At 39.4% G+C, this 21,148-nt stretch overlaps 1 protein-coding gene across 1 annotated transcript in view; it reads left to right on the top strand.

Moving 5' to 3' along the window:
• Nucleotides 1-21,148, top strand: part of DNAH9 (dynein axonemal heavy chain 9) — a 1,695,107-nt gene that overhangs the window by 1,526,709 nt on the left and 147,250 nt on the right. Inside the window, exon 66 of the mRNA XM_078654721.1 lies at nucleotides 13,080-13,250. Coding sequence (XP_078510847.1) covers nucleotides 13,080-13,250 — 171 coding nt within the window. The remainder of the gene's footprint in view (nucleotides 1-13,079; nucleotides 13,251-21,148) is intronic.

Raw genomic sequence — 21,148 nt, 5'->3', positions numbered from 1 at the left:
CATGCGGACGGGAGGCGTCACGATGTTGTTTTCTAACGCGGCACTTGCGGTAAAGAAACGTTTACCGGCTCGCGGTCTATTTCGCGGCATCAAGGTCAGCTAACGGGAAGCTTCCCGATTCGCGAAGCGGGAACGAAGAAAAAAAAATATTTAAAAAAAAAATTATTCATAAACATATAAAATATATTTTTGGATTTAAAGAAGAATACATTTTACAGCTACAGATATTAGCTGTTAAAAAACCAATGAAATTCACAGAAAAAACCATAGGTTATAGACCATATATAGTTAGGAATTAGCATTTACAAAACCTTGAAAATTCACTGAAAAAACCACAGGTTATAGACCATATATAGTTAGGAATTAGCATTTAGAAAACCTTATTTTACTCACACAAAACCATTGAAATTCCATATATAGTTAGTTGCACTAACTATATATCGTGCACCCGCAATCCACTGCTGATGATGTCACATATTACATCATTCATGACATGGTCAGTGACATCACTGATGACATCACTGATGACATCTCAAATGACATCACTGATGACATCTCATTTGACATCAATGACCACATCACTGATGATATCATTCATGTGACAATACAATGCATCTCCTCACATTTTAATATAACCTCTGTTTCACCCAGTGTTAAAAAGAGAGTATAATTTTTGAAACCATTGACACACCAATACTAGTTACTACATACGCACTCACTGATTGCTACGTCTACACACACCTTCACTCATTCACCCATACAATCATTCATACATACAATCACTCATCTTTACAACACTATCATATGCACTCATACACCTATACAGACACTCACAGTCTGCCACTCATCCATGGAGTTACTCACACACCTAGTCAGTCCTGTAAAGAATCAATGACACTTCCATTTTCTTGTCTATACAGTTAAACATAGAGCACCTTACATTTTCAAACATATACTAACACATACTTACCTTCTTATACAATCATTGATACAAGTACAGATTGATCTGCACAGAGTCACACACCTCCCAGCTAGCCACACACACACTCAGTCTCCCATACAAATACTTGGGCAATCAATCAATAACCCATATAGTTACTCATATAGCTACTGATCAACACATGCAGCAGTTTACAGAACAACAGACATAATGATGCACAAATTAAGACAGTTTAGTCACTAACCCATGCAGTCAGTGAGACACATTTAATCACTCACTCATACAGTCAGTCATGCACCTACTAAATCCTTCGTCCAGACACTTACACATCCACTCATTCTTCAATATGTAAGACATATTTAAACTTTATAGAAACAAAAAATCACTGGATGTTGTTATCAGTGATGTCATCAGTGATGTCATTTGAGATGTCATCGGTGATGTCATCAGTGATGTCACTGACCATGTCATGAATGATGTAATATGTGACATCATCAGCAGTGGATTGCGGGTGCACGATATATAGTTAGTGCAACTAACTATATATGGAATTTTAATGGTTTTGTGTGAGTAAAATAAGGTTTTCTAAATGCTAATTCCTAACTATATATGGTCTATAACCTGTGGTTTTTTCAGTGAATATATATATATATATATATATATATATATATATATATATATATATTCCAGAGAAAAAGTCCGACCACCTCCAGTAACAGCTGGCGAAGAAGGAGACTCAGACCTCTGCAGCGTTTTTGTCAGGCGAGAATTTCTTTATTAATCACAACCTGCGATGACGCGTTTCGCGGTGTCAAGCCCTTGATCACATACAGTTTAACTGCGCCATTTTTTTCTTTTATACATGCTATAAATGTGCACTCCCCTTTTGGCATTCATTGTAGTCACATGGTCATGGTCACTAAAAACAGACTATAATCGTAGTATATAATACTCAGATAATAAGCCCTACACATGCATGTTTGCTGATTATCTGTTAAAATGTCAGTGCATTTTTAACATAAAAGCAAAACACCAAAATTCAATGTATAAATACAACTGAATCTAACCAATACATAGGTATTTTCAGATTTTAGCAATGCAATGGATAAATCCATAAGTAGACCGTTGTCTAATGAATTGTGCCTATTAATGATATATTTATATGATGTATACTATATAAGGTACAATATAGTAAAATGGATAAATCCAGAATGCCAAATACCAATAAAGTGCCTAAGTGCTCTTTGTCTTTAAAGTGCAAATACAGAAATAAAGTGCATAATAAATTGTGCAAATAACAAACCTAACCCCTTCCTGAAAAGAGGAACGATAAAGTTCAGTAATAAATATGTTAAGACCATAGTTAATATAATTATATCTCATAGCAAACATACATACCAACTTAATAATAATACAATTCTCCGAATCAGAGAATTACAATCATTAAAAAAGATGATAAAAATTGGTTAAAAGAGTTTGCTAAAAACATTCAAAGACATTAACAATTGGTCACAGAAAGAATCATCGTGAAGCATAAATATGGGAATAATAGAAAAATACATTATTTACATATCATGGAAAACACCATAAAGCAGCAATATATGTTCTCACAACTATAAAAAGGTATGCATATCCTCAGTATTGTTCAACCCCTGTGGCCATTTACTATCAAAGTCTAAAATAAATTTCGTTTCCAGTTGCCTTAACTGTCGTTCTCTATTACCATCTCGTTTGGAGTTGGTTATAGCGCTGATTACATAATATGTAAGACAGTTAATATCTTTATCGTGGCAAATGGAAAAGTGACGAGCCACAGGGTACGCTGGATCATTATGCAAGATTGCCCTGATGTGCTGTAGTATTATGACGTGCACCTGCAGCTTGGTACTACCAATGTAGTTAAGACCACAAGTGCACATCAGAACATAAACAGCATATTCTGTTCTACAGTTGTAATTACCCCTAATAGGGACAGGAGATGTTTCGAAGGGAGTACAATAAGAGGTTTTATTGCAGCCAAATTTACATGCATGGCATGATGTGCATCTTCTGAAACCATTGACAGGTTGTAGCCATGTCGTGGTTTTTCTGGTTTCAGGAGAGTTTTTGTCTAGTGCTGTTCCCATAGATTTACCTTTTCTGAAAGTTATAGAAGGTAATATGGGCAATTGTGCCTTCAAAGTACTGTCTGTGAGCACAATCGGCCAATGTTTAGATACTATGGATCTGATTTTTCTCTCTTGCTTGGAGAAGGTGGTGATAAATCTAGGGCTATCACGTGTGTTACTCTCAACGACCTTTTTCACATTTTCCTTCTGAAACAAAGTCTCTCTAGGTTGGTCATTTGCTTTTCTGATAGCCTCATTGATGATTTTGTCACTGTAGCCTCTCTCCCTTAGGCGTGTGCACATTTCCTCTTGGCATCTTAAAAAATCATCATTGTCGCTACAGATACGTTTCAGTCTGAGGACTTCACCGTAAAATATGCTGGCTATAAGATGTTTAGGATGGGAACTGTTGGCATGAAGCGTAATGTTCCCAGCCTTCGGTGCCTAAAGAGCGTAGTGCCCAATTTGCCATCCTTGACCTGAAGCCTCACGTCAAAGAAATCAATCTGTGTGTTATCTATGTTTGAAGTGAAATTTAAATTTAGATAATTGATGTTAATCTCTGATATAAAAATTTCCTCTTTCAATTGTGTCCCACGCCACAATAGAAACACATCATCAATATACCGGAAATATGTAGCAACATGTGTATCAAAGGACGCCTTGTGCGTGCGCCTGAGGACCTGTTCCTCCCACCAGCCAACATGCAAGCATGCATAGCTGGGGGAGAAACAGGCCCCCATGCTACTCCTCTCAGTTGTTTGTACAGTACATTGCCGAAGAGGAAAACATTATTGTGTATGTATGTATATCTAGATACATTACCTACTGGCGATAGCCAGTAGGTATATATAGTTAGGATTGTTTTCCATAGGGAAATCGCAACATTCTATTGGGAATAACTTTGGCGCCGGTTGAGGAATCTTCCTGAAAATTTCCTTAACTTTGCCTCGCGGCGCTCCGCTCCTTCCCTGAAAGTTTGGGGGGGATTTGTCAAGCGGGGGCCAAGATAAAAGGGGGGTCCCAAAACGTGTTTTCCCCATGTTAATTTCCATAGGGCGGTTGGACTCACTTTTAGCCCGAACGGCTGAATGGTTTTCCACCAAACTTGGCAAAATTGTAGGGACTGGTAGCCCGATGTGTCTTTGCTATGTTTCAAGATATATGCTCCAGTGGTTTTTACGAAAATTAACTTTGAAAAAATATATATTGGGCTACATTGGACTATATATATATGTTAGAGCCCAAATGTAGCCCAAATGTAGCCCAATGTAGCCCAATGTAGCCCAATGTAGCCCAAAGATGGCCACCAGAGACAAAAAAAAAATGTAGCCCAAATATCAGCCAGATGTAGCCCAACTATAGCCCAATTACGGAATGTCCCAGAGTGTTCTAAAGAACAACTAGAGCACTAACAGTCTTACTTATGACAAAAGTATGGCACACCTGAAGTCATCTTGATTGGAATAAAGTGTTAACACTTAAAACATTTAATTTGCAAAGGAACAAAATGAGGGGGTTCATTTTGCCATAGAAATTATGATAAGTGCTGACGAAAGAAAAATTAGGGCACATTTTGAGTGACTTCTCAAATCCTCTTATATTTCATTAAAAAAATTCTGATATGCAGTCTCCCAAGAAGGCCACCAGAGACAAAAGAGCCCAAATGTAGCCCAAATATCAGCCAGCTGTAGCCCAACTATAGCCCAATGACAGTATGTCCCAGAGTGTTCTAAAGAACAACTAGAACGCTAACAGTCTTACTTATGACAAAAGTATGGCACACCTGAAGTCATCTTGATTGGAATAAAGTGGTAACACTTAATACATTTAATTTGAAAAGGAACAAAATGAGGGGTTTCATTTTGCCATAGAAATGTTATATATATATATATATTCACTGAAAAAACCATAGGTTACACTCCAGTTATAGTTAGGAATTAGCATTTAAAAAACCTTTGAAATTCACTGAAAAAACCTTAGGTTTCACACCAGTTATAGTTAGCTGGAAATTTTACTCGCATAAAACCATTGAAATTCCCACGTTATAGTTAGTTGGACTCACTATAACTTGCACGTCTGCAATGCACTGCGGATGACGTCACATATTACATCACTCACGCATATATTTAAATATTTAAACATTACTCGCTAATATATGTATTCACTAAGATACACTTAATAAGCCAGTTAACCAATCAATTTTTTTTTTAAAAACACTGAAAAAACCATAGGTTTCAGGCCTTATATAGTTAGGAATTAGCATTTAAAAAACCTTTGAAATTCACTGAAAAAACCATAGGTTTCAGGCCTTATATAGCTGGAAATTAGCATTTAAAAAACCTTTGAAATTCACTGAAAAAAACATAGGTTTCAGGCCTTATATAGTTAGGAATCAGCATTTAAAAAACCTTTGAAATTCACTGAAAAAACCATAGGTTTCAGGCCTTATATAGTTAGGAATTAGCATTTAAAAAAACCTTTGAAATTCACTGAAAAAAACATAGGTTTCAGGAGTTATATAGTTAGAAATTAGTTTTTAAAAAACCTTTGAAATTCACTCAAAAAACTATAAGTTTTAGTGGTGTTATAGTTAGCTGGACATTTTACTCATACAAAACCAATGAAATTGCTCCTATATAGTTAGTTGTACTAACTATATTTCGCGCACCCGCAATCCACTGCTGATGACGTCACATATTAGATCATTCATGACATGGTCAGTGACATCACTGATGACATCTCAAATGACATCACTGATGACATCATCCACGTGACAATCACATACACCTTTTCATACACTATTACCATTTTTCATCACTGTTTGTAAAATACAGAGTATCATATTTAAATCCATTGTCACAGCAATACAAGTATCTAAAAATCCACTCAGTGATTCATAGATGTATACACACATCTAATCACTTACCTATGGATTCACTCATACATGCTGTCAATGAACAATAGAACACTATCAAAAATACTTATACATCTATATCGACATTAAACAACAGCACGCATCCTATTCACATATGAAGTCATCCTACTCACTTATGCAAACAATGGATCATACTTACATATTTACTTAGCAAAACACTTATACAAACACCACTTCTTCTATTCATTTAGATAGTAAGTCATACTTAGTGAATTATAAAATCATTATTACAAGTATACAGTTATCCATACAGTCACTCACACAATCATTGTGTCTCATGTATACTTATTTATATACAACAACTGACACATACACTGCCTTTTATTTTTCTAGTTTGTTGGACCTGTACCTTTGAGAAATATATTTGCTCATCACCACACCCATAAAGAGATTCCCTCACCCAAACTGTTGGAACATGTAGTTTTAACTTCATATATCTACTGAATCAACTATTCACACATCTTTGGACAGTCACACCCCCCCCACCGAACCACACACACTTTCACACTCCCATACAAATACTCAGTTAACTAATCAATACCTAATATAGACTTTCACATAGCTAGTAACCAACTGTAGAATCAGTTTACACAACAACTGACAAAGTGATACAGATATTCACACAGTTTAGTCACTATCCACTATATTTAGTGAGACATTATAAATTGGTCAAGTAAACAGTCAATTACACTGCTACTAAATCCTCCATCCAAATATTTATTTATATATATCCACTCATTCTTCAATGTAAATTGCTATATATATAATGCATATTTAAATAACGAAGCAAACCACATTCACTGGATGATGTCATCAGTGATGTCATCAGTGATGTCATTTGAGATGTCATCAGTGATGTCACTGACCATGTCATGAATGATCTAATATGTGACATCATCAGCAGTGGATTGCGGGTGCGCGAAATATAGTTAGTACAACTAACTATATAGGAGCAATTTCATTGGTTTTGTATGAGTAAAATGTCCAGCTAACTATAACACCACTAAAACTTATAGTTTTTTGAGTGAATTTCAAAGGTTTTTTAAAAACTAATTTCTAACTATATAACTCCTGAAACCTATGGTTGTTTTTCAGTGAATATATATATACTTAATAATGCATATGTATATAAATATATATATATTATTTATTTACAAATATTTATATATATAATTTTTTTTAATTACTCTTTTCACCCTAAAAACTAATCCCACCTTGGCCCCTTAAAATACCTCAGATCCCCAAAATCCTAACCCACCCTTACTCCTTAAAATACACCAGCACCCTTAAACACTAACCCATCCTGACCCTAGAAATACCCCTATACCCCAAAACCAAAACCTATCCCTGAACCCTAAAAATACCCCTGTACCCCAAAACCCAAACCTAGCCCTTAACCCTAAAATACCCATGTACCCCAAAATTCAAACCTATCCCTGAACCCTAAAATACCCCTGTACCCATAACCCAAAACTATATCTGAACCCTAAAAAAAACCCTGTACCCCAAAACCCAAACCTACCCCTAAACGCTAAAAGTACCCCTGTACCCCAAAACCCAAACCTAGCCCTGAACCCTAAAAATACCCCTGTACCCCAAAACCCAAACCTAGCCCTGAACCCTAAAAATACCCCTGTACCCCAAAACCCATACCTATCCCTAAACCCTAAAAATACCCCTGTACCCCATAACCCAAAACCATATCTGAAGCCTTAAGATACCCAAACACTCCAAAACATATACCCCTATACCCATACTTACCTTATCCTACCATATAAAAAAAACATGCTTTTACCATTCATGCATTTACAACGAATTTCGTTGTAAATGTATGTGTAGTAAAAGCATATAAAATGTAATGCCATGCGTTATAATGGCATTGCGGAGTCATGGTACTTTCGTAAAAAAAGTATGTGGATTGATGGTATGCGGGAAGAAAGTTGCGGAATAATGTGTGTTTACCACTTTGTCTATGGAAATTAGGTCCTAGGTTATATATTTATGTATATATGTGTATACTCACCTGGCATATACAAACTATTTCGTTGTAAAGGCATATGCACAGAGATGGATGCGTGTTAAAGGTATTGCTTAGTCATGACCTCGTTGTGAAGGTTGCTTCCCCTCTTTCCGTGATAGTGCAGACTGTGGCCTTCTGGATTATATGATGTAATTAAGCTGGAAGGTGGTCAGATATCTTGGAATGTTTAGGTTATGCAAGCAGGCCATTCAAAGTATTTCCATATTCAAGCAGTAGAGTCTTGTTCTGGTCTACTACTGATATCCCAATGGCTTCAAATATTGCCTTTGTAAGGAACACTGCATTTCATGAAGCAGCCAGAAACGAAATCACCCTGCTGTTAAATGGCAGCAAGTAAATGATATTCTGGTAGGAATAATACAGTTTGGAAATTAGGAAGGAAAAGCAATGCAAACCTAGGATGAGGATCAAAGAAATAATAAAGAAAAAGAAAAATATTTTTACAGCTTTTAAAAATAAAAATAAATATAACAAAATATACTGACATTGGCTGCACATCAGGAGCCTTCCTTCTGAATCACATTACGTCCACTTAGACCGAGGTTTAAGGAATTTTGAGTCAGAACAACTGATAAACGTAATGACACACATACCTACTACAAAATGGTAAAGACAGTTTAACGAGTGATACGCACGTGTTCAGTGTCAAAAAGTTCAGCTTGTTCCACTGCAATAAATACATAATCTTGGAAGAAAAACAAGAGAGGGCCATCTTGGGAAGTAATGAAAAAAGGGAAATCGTGGTGTAGCAGCGAGTAAAGAAACAATAAGTGATACACACACTCTCACGTGGAGACAGTTTGAAGCTCAATGTGCATGCACGGGGTCTGACTGCGTGCATTAACTATAATAGCACGCTTTTGAAGGTCAAATACTGATCACGAAAACACAAGGAGTTCCTCAATATGGCGGCCCCAGCGCTCAGTCTTTCCTGCTGTAGGGTTGCATTGGAGCTGACAGAATGAGGTTAAGGACCTATGCTCTCTGTACTGAATTGCAAATGCCGGAGGTAGTATGCTCTTACGGCTTGCACACCTCTTAAGCTTGCAAAATGATGTAAATAAGAAAAAAGTCTTAGTCGTACTCTGATGAAGAAAACTATGTAGACGTTCTATATTTATTATTGAATTTTTTAAGAAGGATTTTTTATAGCTTCAGCCAAAAAAACTAATTGAAGAATATGACTTCTGTGATGCTGGCATACTAAATTGAGCAAAATTCAATTCTTAGAGAACACGAATGCCAACTGGACATCACTGCAGAGCAACCAACCAATGAAAATATGGTTGTATATTATTTTTTTAAGTGAATGCTCTCGCCGGATCCCACTTCCGGCCCATATCAAGTTTAAATATTATTTCATAATAATATTCAAGACCCCCAATTCCAAAAAAACACAGAGGGGCATATTAACAAGGAACAGGGAACATTAACGCTAAGGGCGCTTAGCGTTAATTGTTTTAACGCCCGCTATCGCTGGATAATATCGCCAGGTTATCGCGTTATTAACAACGCTAATCGCCTAGGCGATAAGAAAATCCAGCGATAGCGACATTTTGGGAGGTTATCGCTGGTAATGCAGCAATAAAACTACAAGGATAGGGATATCCTTGTTGATAGCCCATGGTGGATTTAGCCATGTAATTCACCTCCCATTGTATTACATGGCTAAGTCTGAAAATTAGCAGACGTAAAAAAGCAGCGTTAACCGTGGTTAGCGCAGCTTTTTTTTGTCTCTAACAGTGTTAGCGTGAAGCTTCATAATAGGAGATGCTCTGGAACTGAGATGCAAAGGGAAGCGTAGTGAAGGAGGGTGCTAACATGCGATTATGCATGTTTGCACCCTATTGTTGATAGGGCGATATTTTTATCTCTGCTTCTTTGGCTTTTAAAGCCAAAAAAGCGGGGATAAAGCCCTTGTTAATATGCCCCAGACTGCCTTGAATAGAAACAACCTCTCCCTTAATCTCAGCCACAGGATTACACCACCCTTCCAAGGCTGCAGATCTTAAAGAACACAGAAAGGACAAGAATAAAAGACCTCCTTCACGTATACAGTCAGGCTGAAGGTCGACCTCCTTACTCTTTGGAATCCTTCATCCAAACAGAAGAAACATATGGTTCTCCTTTCCATGCATGGTCTGCCTCTAATGACTTAGTGCTATCCATCATGGGGCGGACTGTGAATTACCTGAATCTTATGATCGCCAGCTGGGCTGGACTGCATTAAAGGCTCTGAGGCCGGATCCTAGATGATTTATGGCTGATACCCGGCTAATATAGGGCTACTTAATAATAAGACTAAGTGTTTTTTAAAGCGCACAGTTACGTCCATAGACGTGTCCCACCGCTAGGGTTTCCTGTCCACTACCATGAGCATAAACACTAAACACTGGACTAGATGGATCTATAAAGCCATGTTTTCAGCTTTTTTCGAAAAGAGATATCCGACTTTTGTCTAAGTGAAAGGGGTAATACTCTCCACAGTGTAGCCATTTAAGAGCTGAATGAGCATCCTCCGATGCATGATTTTTTTATTCTAGGAATTAGTGCAAGCTGAGTATTGGCCGATCTGAGAGATTTTTGGGGAAAGTAGGCTGAAATCATGTTCTTCAAGTAGCCAGGGCCTTTGCCATTAAGAATTATATGGCTATAGCATAGAGCTTTGAAAGAAACTCGTTCCTTCAATGTGAGACAATGTGATTTGCTAAGGCAGGAGATGAGGGGGAGTGCCTACGCACGGCCCGCAGCAAACATGTTACCATATTTTGTACCCTTTGGAGTCGCATACAATGGCGGCAAATGCATGGTAAGCGCAGTGGGGTGGGGGTGGAGGGCGTGGCAGTGGCAAACAACGGAATAGAAAATTAAACAAATAAAACCACTTACCTTGTGCTCGTTGAGAGCAAGGCAAGAGGATTTTTTAATTGATCTATTTTTCTTATTCCATCGTTTATCACTGCCCCGCCCCTCCCGCCCTACCGCGCTTACCTGCACGGGCTGCGACTGGTTACATCATGCATGCCTGCAAAACTCTAAGATATAGAACATTACAGTAGTCCAGTCTAGGATTGATAAGTTATATTAAACGAAAGGATCCACCAACAGGTGGATCCTTTCGTTTAATCTAGATTGCCAGAGGGGGACGTATCCACCTCCAGCGCCCTTCTAGGACACTACCTCTTCACTCCCTCTATTGTTTTTAGTAGGATTGATAAGAGACAGGACCACCGTTTTCCTGGCTACTTCTGGCAGATAACACTGAATTTGTTCCAGGGATTTTAATGTTCTGAAGCACTGTCCTGCCAAGTTTGTAATTTAGCTTTCAAATTGCATTTTAGAATCAAACAAAATGCCTAGATTCTTCCTTTAGGCAAGGTGTCCGGACACCATGCTGTGGACCAAATAGACGGTTGTTTACCTTAGACCAGAACCTTGTTTACATCTGCATTCAATCTGAGGCAACTGAGACTCATCCAATCTGCTTCCTCAGTTAATCATGACTGGAATTGTGCTGCCGGATCGAAGGAGTTTTGGGGCAGGGTGACTACTAACTGTGTGGAATCAGCTTAGGACACATTGGAGAGACCATATCTCTCAACAATGTCTGCTAAAGGACACATTTAGAGATTAAAAAGCGTCGGGCTCAGGGAAGAACCCTGAGGCACTCCCTGCTTCACTGTAGGTGTTTACATTCCCGCTTGTTAACACCACTAAGATAAAAACGTGTTTTGAATCTGCCTTTTACAGGATTCCTGTGTTGCAGCTCGTCCCTCCATTTTAGCCAGGGACGCGGGCCCCTCATATGCACGTCTGAACCTCTCATATTCACAGTGTGTATTGCTGCGTGAGGAACATCCCACTTAGCCTGGCAAGCCACTAAAAGCAAATCCCCTTTATGCCACTCAACTCTTCTCAGTCATCTTGTGCCCACAACCTCTTCCTCCTGCACCAATCAGCTCCACTACTGAGCTCACGTGACCCACCAGCTGTATTCATCACCTGCTTCACAAGTGTTCTCGAATGCTTGGTGTACCTTCCACTCCATTATATGGTACCTGTGCGCTGTACAGCAATCCTCTGTCCCTCAGTCCAGGTTCATAAAATACCATAAAAAAATAAAATATACACATACTCTTGCACAGTGTTTAATTAAATGCTATAAGGCAATTGTATTAAAAAAAAAATCCGCAGATGTGACAAGGGATGCACGTACCCTTAAGATTCAAACCTGAGGACATAGGACTCAATTTTAAAAGCTCAGAATGTTTTTGTCCTTTCAGGATGATCCATTTCTGTATACTTTGGATGTCTTGTTACAAGTAGCTCTCTCTTCCCGTGTCTTGATGTCACTGCCTTTAAGCTTTTCCTCTCCTGCAAGGGTGCCTGATCGCCATTATTATGGTGCTTGAGAGTTGTGGCCCAGATGAATGGCTCCAAAGGTCGTTGTGCTGCAGCGGGGATTCTATTATATTCAACTGACGTGAGCAGAAGTGTGAAAGGATAAGGGAAAGAAATGTAAAGGAGATGTGCAGGGCGGCTGCTTGGTATTCTGCCCGCTGCTCCGGCCGATCACATCAGAGAAAGCAGCGGTCTGCAAATTCAATTATTGACGACATTAACTGATCTCCTTATCCGTCTCTGGCCCATACTGTAGGCCAGGCCCATTTATAATGATAAATAACCGAATGTTATACCGCACTCATCAATTCAGAAATACCGCATTGAGAATCATTGTGACTGTTTAATTCATGCTAGGGAACTGGGAGCGTGCAAGCCGGGCAGATATGTTGTTAATCAAATGTTGTAATGGTTGCAAAAAAAATCCAATCATGTTCCTCATTTAAGTAATGATATTAAGTGTGTCACATTTTATCAGTTTAATCGGATTCTGATGTAAGTTCTGGAGCACAAGGCGCCAGTGCCAGATCTTACATGTAAGTCCAGTGCTCTATTGGCGTTGCGTATTAATGGCAGCGATTGGTGGGGTTAGTGAGAACGTTTATGATTCATTGTTTACGAAGTCACATTGCATCTGCTCTGTGCTTGCAGTATCTTGATGATGTGCTGCCTGCTGAGTCTCCATATCTGTATGGACTTCACCCGAACGCCGAAATTGGATTCCTAACACAGACCTCTGAGAAGCTGTTCCGCACAGTACTGGAGATGCAGCCGCGCGACAGTAGCATGGGGGAAGGAGGAGGAGCTACCAGAGAAGAAAAGGTAAATCAATTTGGTAAAACTGTATTCAAATTAATACTTGCTTCCTCTTAATTTTGTACCAAAAAGAAATAATGGATTTTTGAAATAATTAAGCTTTTTGCCAGCAACTTGAATGCCAAAGGGGTTCTTGGGCCAGTAGGCAAGATCAAGAACAGTACTATGTAAGATAATTTTAAATAGTCCTAGGGCCAAGATGTCATAGTCTATAATTATATATTCAGACATATTTCATTGGCTTGTCATTCCTTTTCATAACCCGAATGTGAATTTCTTTTTAGCACCAGGAATTTCCTAGAGTGACGGGAGAACCTCAGGAGATTTCTGTGTCAATGCACATACACTGAAATGCCTCAAGATGATCATCCTATTTGCATTAACTACTGTTTTCATTTGTGTTTGGGGAGCTATCACTAGTTATTGTCTTTGTTTTAGGTTAGTTTATAATCTCTGCTTTAAAAAAGGCTTACACAAATAGCAACAGACTTTCCAAACATTGTGTGTCTATATGATGGAAGATATACAATGAACAAGGAAAATGTAAATATTAAACTTTGGCAAATGTTTTTACAATCAGCAGAAATAAACACTATTCTCTGTGACTTTTAAGTAGTAATCGGGAAGGGGTTTGGTAAAGTCCCTGTGACATGATAATTTAAATGTGATGCTGTCTTTAATGCTGAGTTTTAGTTACATAATGTTTGACTTGCAAAGAACACAAATTGTGCTTGATGTTTCAGGTCAGTGTAAACCAGTTGATTACATTTGCGAAAGTGCTTCCCTAAAAGATGGTCCGACTAACACTAAATATAAAGAAATATTTTAACAAACCGCCTAATTTCATGAATATTGTTGGACTTGGCCCTTTCTGCAAAGTAATCCCCAAACTTTTTGCTGTCATTCTTCTGTTTTCTGAACTCATTTTTGTTGGCCTTTAGGGCTCTGTGCACTTTCCTACTGCTAACCAGTGCTAAGGTGTTTGGGCTCTCTCCTCTATACATGGTAGAATTGGCTTACACCCCATTGGTATATTTAATTTAGTTTTAAGTTCCCAGTAAAGTGGTACTACATGTACCTAGAGCATGTAAATTTAATGCTACAAGTGGTCCTGCAGCGCTCATTGTGCCAACCGCTTAAGTTAAACATGTCTCAGACCTGCCATTACAGCCTGCGTGTGCAGTTTTAAACAACCATTTCGACCTGCCAAAATAAAGCTCTTGTCAGGCCCAACCCTTCTTCTTTGGACATATAAGTCACTCCTAGGGTAGGCCCTGAACAACCCAGAGGGCAGGGTGCAATGTAAAGTAGGACATATACGTTTAAGTAGTATCCTAGTAGTGGAAAACTCTTAAGTTTTTTTTTCTCTTCTGCAAGGCCTTCCTCAGCCATAGGATAACATTGGAATCACCTTATTACATTTAATAAGGTGCAACTTCAGATTGGGAGAAGGTAGATAGGTTGGTTGAGTTTTGGCTCCAAAGAATTGTAATTTAAAAAGCCAGCTTTAATGGTAAAGTCAGATTTGTAATTACAAGTCTGAAAAGGTCACTTTTACAAAATTGCCATTTTCCAGTTCCAACTATTTGGTGTCAGCCCCCTGTATCCTGATTCCAATGACTAGGTGGAGCTGGCAGTTGTTTTTTGTGTATTGCTCCTAGACAGTATGACAAAGGGAAAATAAATGTTGGCAGGATGGGCCACTCAGTGTTAAAGAGGGGGAAGAGCTGCCACCTACCACACTTTCACATCACAAAGGCTCTGCCTGAGCACTCCCACAAAGGATTGTCAGTAATCTGTTGTGACCCCAGACAGGTGGTGCCAGGATAGGGAAGAAGAGGTTTGCCTGACAACTCGGGGAGGTGAAGCCTCTAGAAGCTCCCTCTACTTAAAAATGGGCATCAGGTATAAATAATGGACTTCAGACCCCAGCCCTTCAGTACACATTTGGACCTGTGGAAGACTGCCAGGAAGAAGGACTGCTGTGCTGTTGAAGGGACTGACACTCTTCTGGGCTGCTACCTTAAAGGACTGCTGCTCAGCTGCCTTCTTGCCTGGGTGAAAAGGACTGGACCTGCAACCTGCACCCAGGACTAAAGAGTGACTCCAAGGGTTAGTCTCTTGTAATCAGCACCTGTAGTCTGCAGCTGTGAATCCTACTCTGCAAGGTTGTGCTAACACAATCCTGGAGCCATGGAAGTAGGCCTGAAGTTGCTCTGCCAGCCCATCTGTTGACCCAGCAGAACCAATGCTTCTCCTCTACTCTGCGGTGCAACACTGAGCAGAACCCGTGCATCACCTCTGCTGAGTGGACCTCTCCGTCGCACAGAGCTTTGATTGTCATCGCAGCCCACAGCCTCATCAGAACCGCTGCTGAGCAGCTCATCCCCGATGCAGGTCCTTTCATTGCAAGCTCCTCATCAACAGCAACCTCAATGACGATGCAGGACCTTGCATCACAGCCTTACAGCTCTCCAGAACCGATGCTGTGCAATGCCTCTCCAACCTGGACCTCGCCTTGTCTGCCGACACATCCTCGACATTGGCCCTCACAGTACTCCACAACCAGGATTTAAGTTACTCTTGTTCAGCAGACCTAAATGGGTCCCTACAGCTGGCCTGTGCTCCAATGCGGTCAGACTGAACTTGTGACTTTTTTCCGGTCTAGGGTGACCAGATTTCCACAGTTGGCACTTTGCGCTTTTTGGCACTTTTTCACTGACGTTTTTTAATTTGCATATCTCCGACTCTACTAATTAAATTAGTGTTGTTTTGGTCTTGATTTAGTAATAGAATTTACTCTATTTTCTAAATTGGTGTGAGATCTTTCTTGTGTAGTGTTTTCACTCTCTTCCTGTTTGAAGTGTTACACATATACTTTATACATTGCCTTTAAATTAAGCCTGACTGCTCTATGCTAAGCTACCAGAGGGCTGAGCACAATCTAGTGTGGGGTTTGCTTGTGATTTCAACCTGACAAGGAATATGATTGCGGTTTGAGTAGGGTCTCACCCCCCCCTCAACCAGTAACCCAATTTCTTGCAAACATGAAATAACCATTCCTGACTTAGGCCTAAGTGAAGTCTTGTGGACACTGTAGGGAATGGAAGTGTAAGGCTGCTGAAGGTCAAGGGCACAGTTTTAATATGAACTGTGACTGAGACCCCTAAAAATCTATCCAACGAATGAAAAAAATGGTTTCTATAAAAGAGATCTCTAATCCTCCTTTGGGCTGTTGTCTCAAGCATGTCGACCTTCTACATTAAAAATACATGTGATATATATGAAACTACTAGACAAGCAAATTACAGTTAAGTATATTAAAATATCCAAATAAAGTTATTAGCTAAGTCAAACACATTCAGAAAGTTATTACAAAAATAGAGAAACTTGGATATAATTATTGAAAATTACAAACAGAATAGTTATGCCCCATAGGAAAATGTAGGAAAAGAAATTCAGTGTTATCATATGCGAGATTTAAAGAAATCAGAAGAAGTTACAATTGTCCATGTGGTTGTCTAAGATTTGACCTGAGGTCTAGTTTTGTGGTTCACCTGTGAGGGAAGGTGGCTGCATATAACTTAGTGACTTGTCCTGTTAAAGTGTATACCTTTGGTTCTGGATGACAAATGCCTCCTGCAGAGCAAACCTGAAGACTCTGTCCAATAGATGAAATTCTGAGAAAAAAATACAATGGTATCATGCTCCGATTGTAGCTTTGAGATGTGCACACCATATCAAGTGGAAAAATATTGCCAATTGAGGCTATTGGATTAAGCACTTTTCAATAAGATTTTGCAGGTAAGCCACCAGTCCCTGAATGGACATTTTTCCCATAGTTCAACTGGTCCCTGACTGGACATTTTTCACACAGTTCAAAGTTTAGTTATAAGTTCTCGCACTGGTACTAACTTGAAGAACATCCTCAGATCGTCAACTCTGGCTCCCCTGTCTCCATTCTAATACCGGCAATGGAAGGAAGTTGAGCTAAAATACCAGAGCAACAAGAAACTTCTAACATCAACCGATCTCCTGAATTTCATGCTACCAAGCAACATCATCTCTGTGCACCCTCCAGGTTTAGGAGTTATGTTCTACAGTGGAAGCTGATACACTGGCAACACCTCAACCCCCTTTAACCTTGTGGATCATCAGAAGAATGAAACCACCTTTCCTTAACCAAAATGCTGGAGGCAGGCGTCTTACAGACTAGGAGACAACTCTTTCCAATTGTGTCTCTAGATGCCAGGCAAAAATTCCATAGTGAACTGTTCACGGAAGGGTTCTGTCTTTCTGTTTAATTCTAGGCACATTCTCCATTTGGAAATGGTTAATCCGGTTGTTCTAGAGAGTAAACCAACAAACCATTTGTTGTGATATCTAGCTTATTCTTTTTAAATGTCTAGGCATCTCATACTCAATTCTTCAGCTAATGCATGAAATTCCGGCCCTAGGTACTTGGCTTATGGCATTAAAACGTATCCTACAGTTTCATTCAAATACTCGAGAAGGTAGTGATTTTTTCAACTTCCAAAACACAAGGACTAGGTGCCTAGAGTCCCTGACAAAGACTAGACTAGTCGGGTCATTCCACTCTGAGGTTTTTGCAGTAAACTTTATGCCTCCAGTAGGGGTGCCAAAACCAGGTATCTGACATTTTGGAGCCCTACTTGGCTCTCAACTTTACACTTAAACATTGTAAGCTCCACTAATGTGACTAAGTTCAAATATATAGGACAGGAGCTGGTCAAAGATACAAAGTGATCTCAGTGGTAGAACAAAGTTGGCAGCTACAATTGTAAATTCATCCCAATCTGATCTTTTTGCACCAAAATTCAAGGCTTCAGTGGGACTTCAAAACAAACATACATCGCTTTGTGCAAACTATTTCACCTGCAGCATTTTTTCTTACCTAGTTGGAGGGTTTTAGTTTCTGGAAAAGCAACAGAAGTCATAAAGTAAAATTGCTCACCAGGACAAACCTCTAAGATTTTACTCAACTTTTGCTCCATCATGGTCGGCCCTAAAAGGTACCTTGGACCCATTGATACGCACCCAATAGAATAACATCAACTTTTCACTGCACCATTGTTTTTAAAGATGGTTTTGATTATTTTTGTTAAAAAATCCTAATCCCTAAATTAGTTTGTTGTTATTTTATTAAGTACATTGTTCTTCTATTTACTTAAATTGATGTAGTAATTCTATCTGATTTATTTCTCTTAGCTTTAAACATGCTGCCAAAATACTGTAAATACACATTTTCTGAGAAAAGTCTGTCAATTGAACCAAATATACCGAGTAAAAATGTTGACTTTGTGGGAACTCACCTGCAGCTCACATCAAGACTGAGGCATTTCTCTCCATAGTTATCAATCTGTTTTTCCATGCTGTCCAACCCTGTCGAGAAGCAGGAACAATTCCTAACCTACCAAAGAAAAACTAAGGGGAGAAGAAAAAGTATCCTAAATGCGACCACCACTCATAATTAGAAAAGAAATGCTCTTCCTGGAACATAGCTGACTTGCTATCCAGATTGCTGTAAGGAGAATGTTTTTTTTCTTTCCACCTGATAGCCCCCTGAAGCAATGTTCACTTATTAAAGAATAAAACTTCTGGAAAATGAAGCAGTGCTTTCACGACTCACTGTATTACAAGACGGTATCTCTTTTATCCATGAACTGTTGATGTCCTATCTTATTACAATACCCACAATTGAATCAGTTCTGACATTAACATTTGTAATCCATAACATTTTCTCTGCCGGCCAAGCATTTTCGTTTTTTTAATGTGGTGCTGATAAACAACACGTCTGTTTATGCACTTGACATTTATCCCGTTGTTGCTTTATTAAGATTACTATGTTTCACTTATAATGAATTTGATTAAATAGTATCCTTTCGTATTAATTTCATTGTCACTCTTAATTGTGCTGTGGATCGAGCTGTGTTTTCGTGAAAATGCTATTGTTTTTCAAGACCCCAAACGGAATTCCTTTTCAATGTACCTAGTTTAGTAGGAACAAATGAAGGACAGTTAACGGCATCACCAGTGACGCAAGAGTCATGAGCCTCCTTTACAATGTGGACATAGAAGAAATATGTGTTAATAATAATTTCCCAGAAATGCGTTTTGTGTCAAAAGATCGCAGAAGCCAGTTAACATGACATTAAGGTTCAAAATGTGCCAAACATATTCGATACTTTTCTCATCCATGACGTTTGTTGAGTTTTAACATATGATCCAGATTACCATTATCTTCAGCAAAGGGCGTTTCGTTATCAAACTGGGGGGCATATTATCAAGAACGCCGTTAAAATTATCGCCGCTTTCGCAGTAGTAAACTACTGCGAAAGCGGAGATAATAGGCTTGATAATATGCCCTTGTGAATTCCCATAGAAGCCCCGGTTCACACCAGAACCTACGCTTCTATGGGAATTCACAAGGGCATATTATCAAGCCCATTGTTGCAGCTTTAGCGGCAGTTTCCTGTTGCTAAAGCGGCGATAATTTTAACTCCGTTCTTGATAATATGCCCCACAGTTTTTAATGCTCTACTTAGGCTGCCAAAAAGAAAAAATGTTTTCTGGAAAGCAAAGACCACAGGACCCGGCTCTTTGACTACACACCCATTTTTCACGGATTTCACAACAAGTCTTGAGAAAGGCCCAGGCCTGCGTGCCACAAAGGGGTGAAAAGCATGCTAGGTGTGCATCTTTGCATAAAGAAACAAGTATACAAGTTTTCAACGAGCGACTCTGCCGCCTAATTGTGCTCACTAATATATATATCTGTTCTTCCTTGCATTTATTTTTCTTATCTGACCTAGGCAGCACACCAGTACGTGCATGATGTTGCGTGCCGTGATGTCACTTGCATACTGCCTAACTAAGGTAGTCCCCCCATGTCTTTTTTCTTAGGACTTGTACCCTGGGTACAAGCCTCTCTAACTCCAAGCTACCATATCGTAACAAAGCCCTTGGGAAGTGGGACGTACCCACTAAGGCAGGGTTCTCTGGACAACTGGATCCATGCCGTATTTTTAGCAAATCACCATTTACATAAATGTAGTTATCTTTAAAGTTTTGCATGAATTCCACCCACCAGGACCAACTTTGGAGAACCCTGCACTGTGGGATGCTGCCGAACATGCGAATGACGCCACTGTGAAATAGGGCAAGTGATAGAATAACTGGTTCCGGAGGCCTCGCCTTTTACTTAGATTCACTATACCATTGGTGTAGCCTTGAAGTGCTTTCAGGAGTAGGTGTCTCCGAGGCTACCCATCCTGCTACGTATGGTCTGAGGGTGAATGGCCACTGTGTGGGCAATGTTGGGTAGCATGCATGTGGGCAGCTCAGAAAAGAATTTCGACATGGATGCAGTTTTACTGCTGTACATGATTTCTGCACCCATACTGTGCCATATAGTGAACAATTTATGTGCCAGAGTGCAGACACAGAATGTATACGGGGTGATATCATGAGTCTGTACGTTTCTTTGTCACTTATTCAATGAATACATTAACTCAAAAAGTGTCTGCAGGGCCTGCTCTAGGGCGGTGCTATCAGTGCCACCGCACCTGGCGCTGACTTGGGGTGGGGGCATCATTTTTGCAAGTATATTATCATTTTAAAAGCACCTGCTGCCTGTTCCTGGCCTCCAGCAATTTTCAGGAATTATTTTAATTGTCAAGATAACTTAGTGATTAATTGACTGGAGATTTGTCTAGTGGAAGTTTTGACTCCTCCTAATGTAGCGCAGAGGGTTAAAATGCCTGCTGCTAAGAACGTGTACCATGCAGATAACAAAGTGCATATAATGTAAATAGGGCAGAAGGTTACTGCTTCGGCCAGAGAGCTCTTTTTGTAACTTGTCCTTTATAAGTCAAAATCCTGAT

The sequence above is a fragment of the Lissotriton helveticus genome, chromosome 7 (assembly GCF_964261635.1).
Source record: "Lissotriton helveticus chromosome 7, aLisHel1.1, whole genome shotgun sequence".
Taxonomy (NCBI): Eukaryota; Metazoa; Chordata; class Amphibia; order Caudata; family Salamandridae; genus Lissotriton; species Lissotriton helveticus.
Note: the sequence above shows the minus strand (reverse complement) of the source record. Positions and strands in the feature narration are given on the sequence as shown.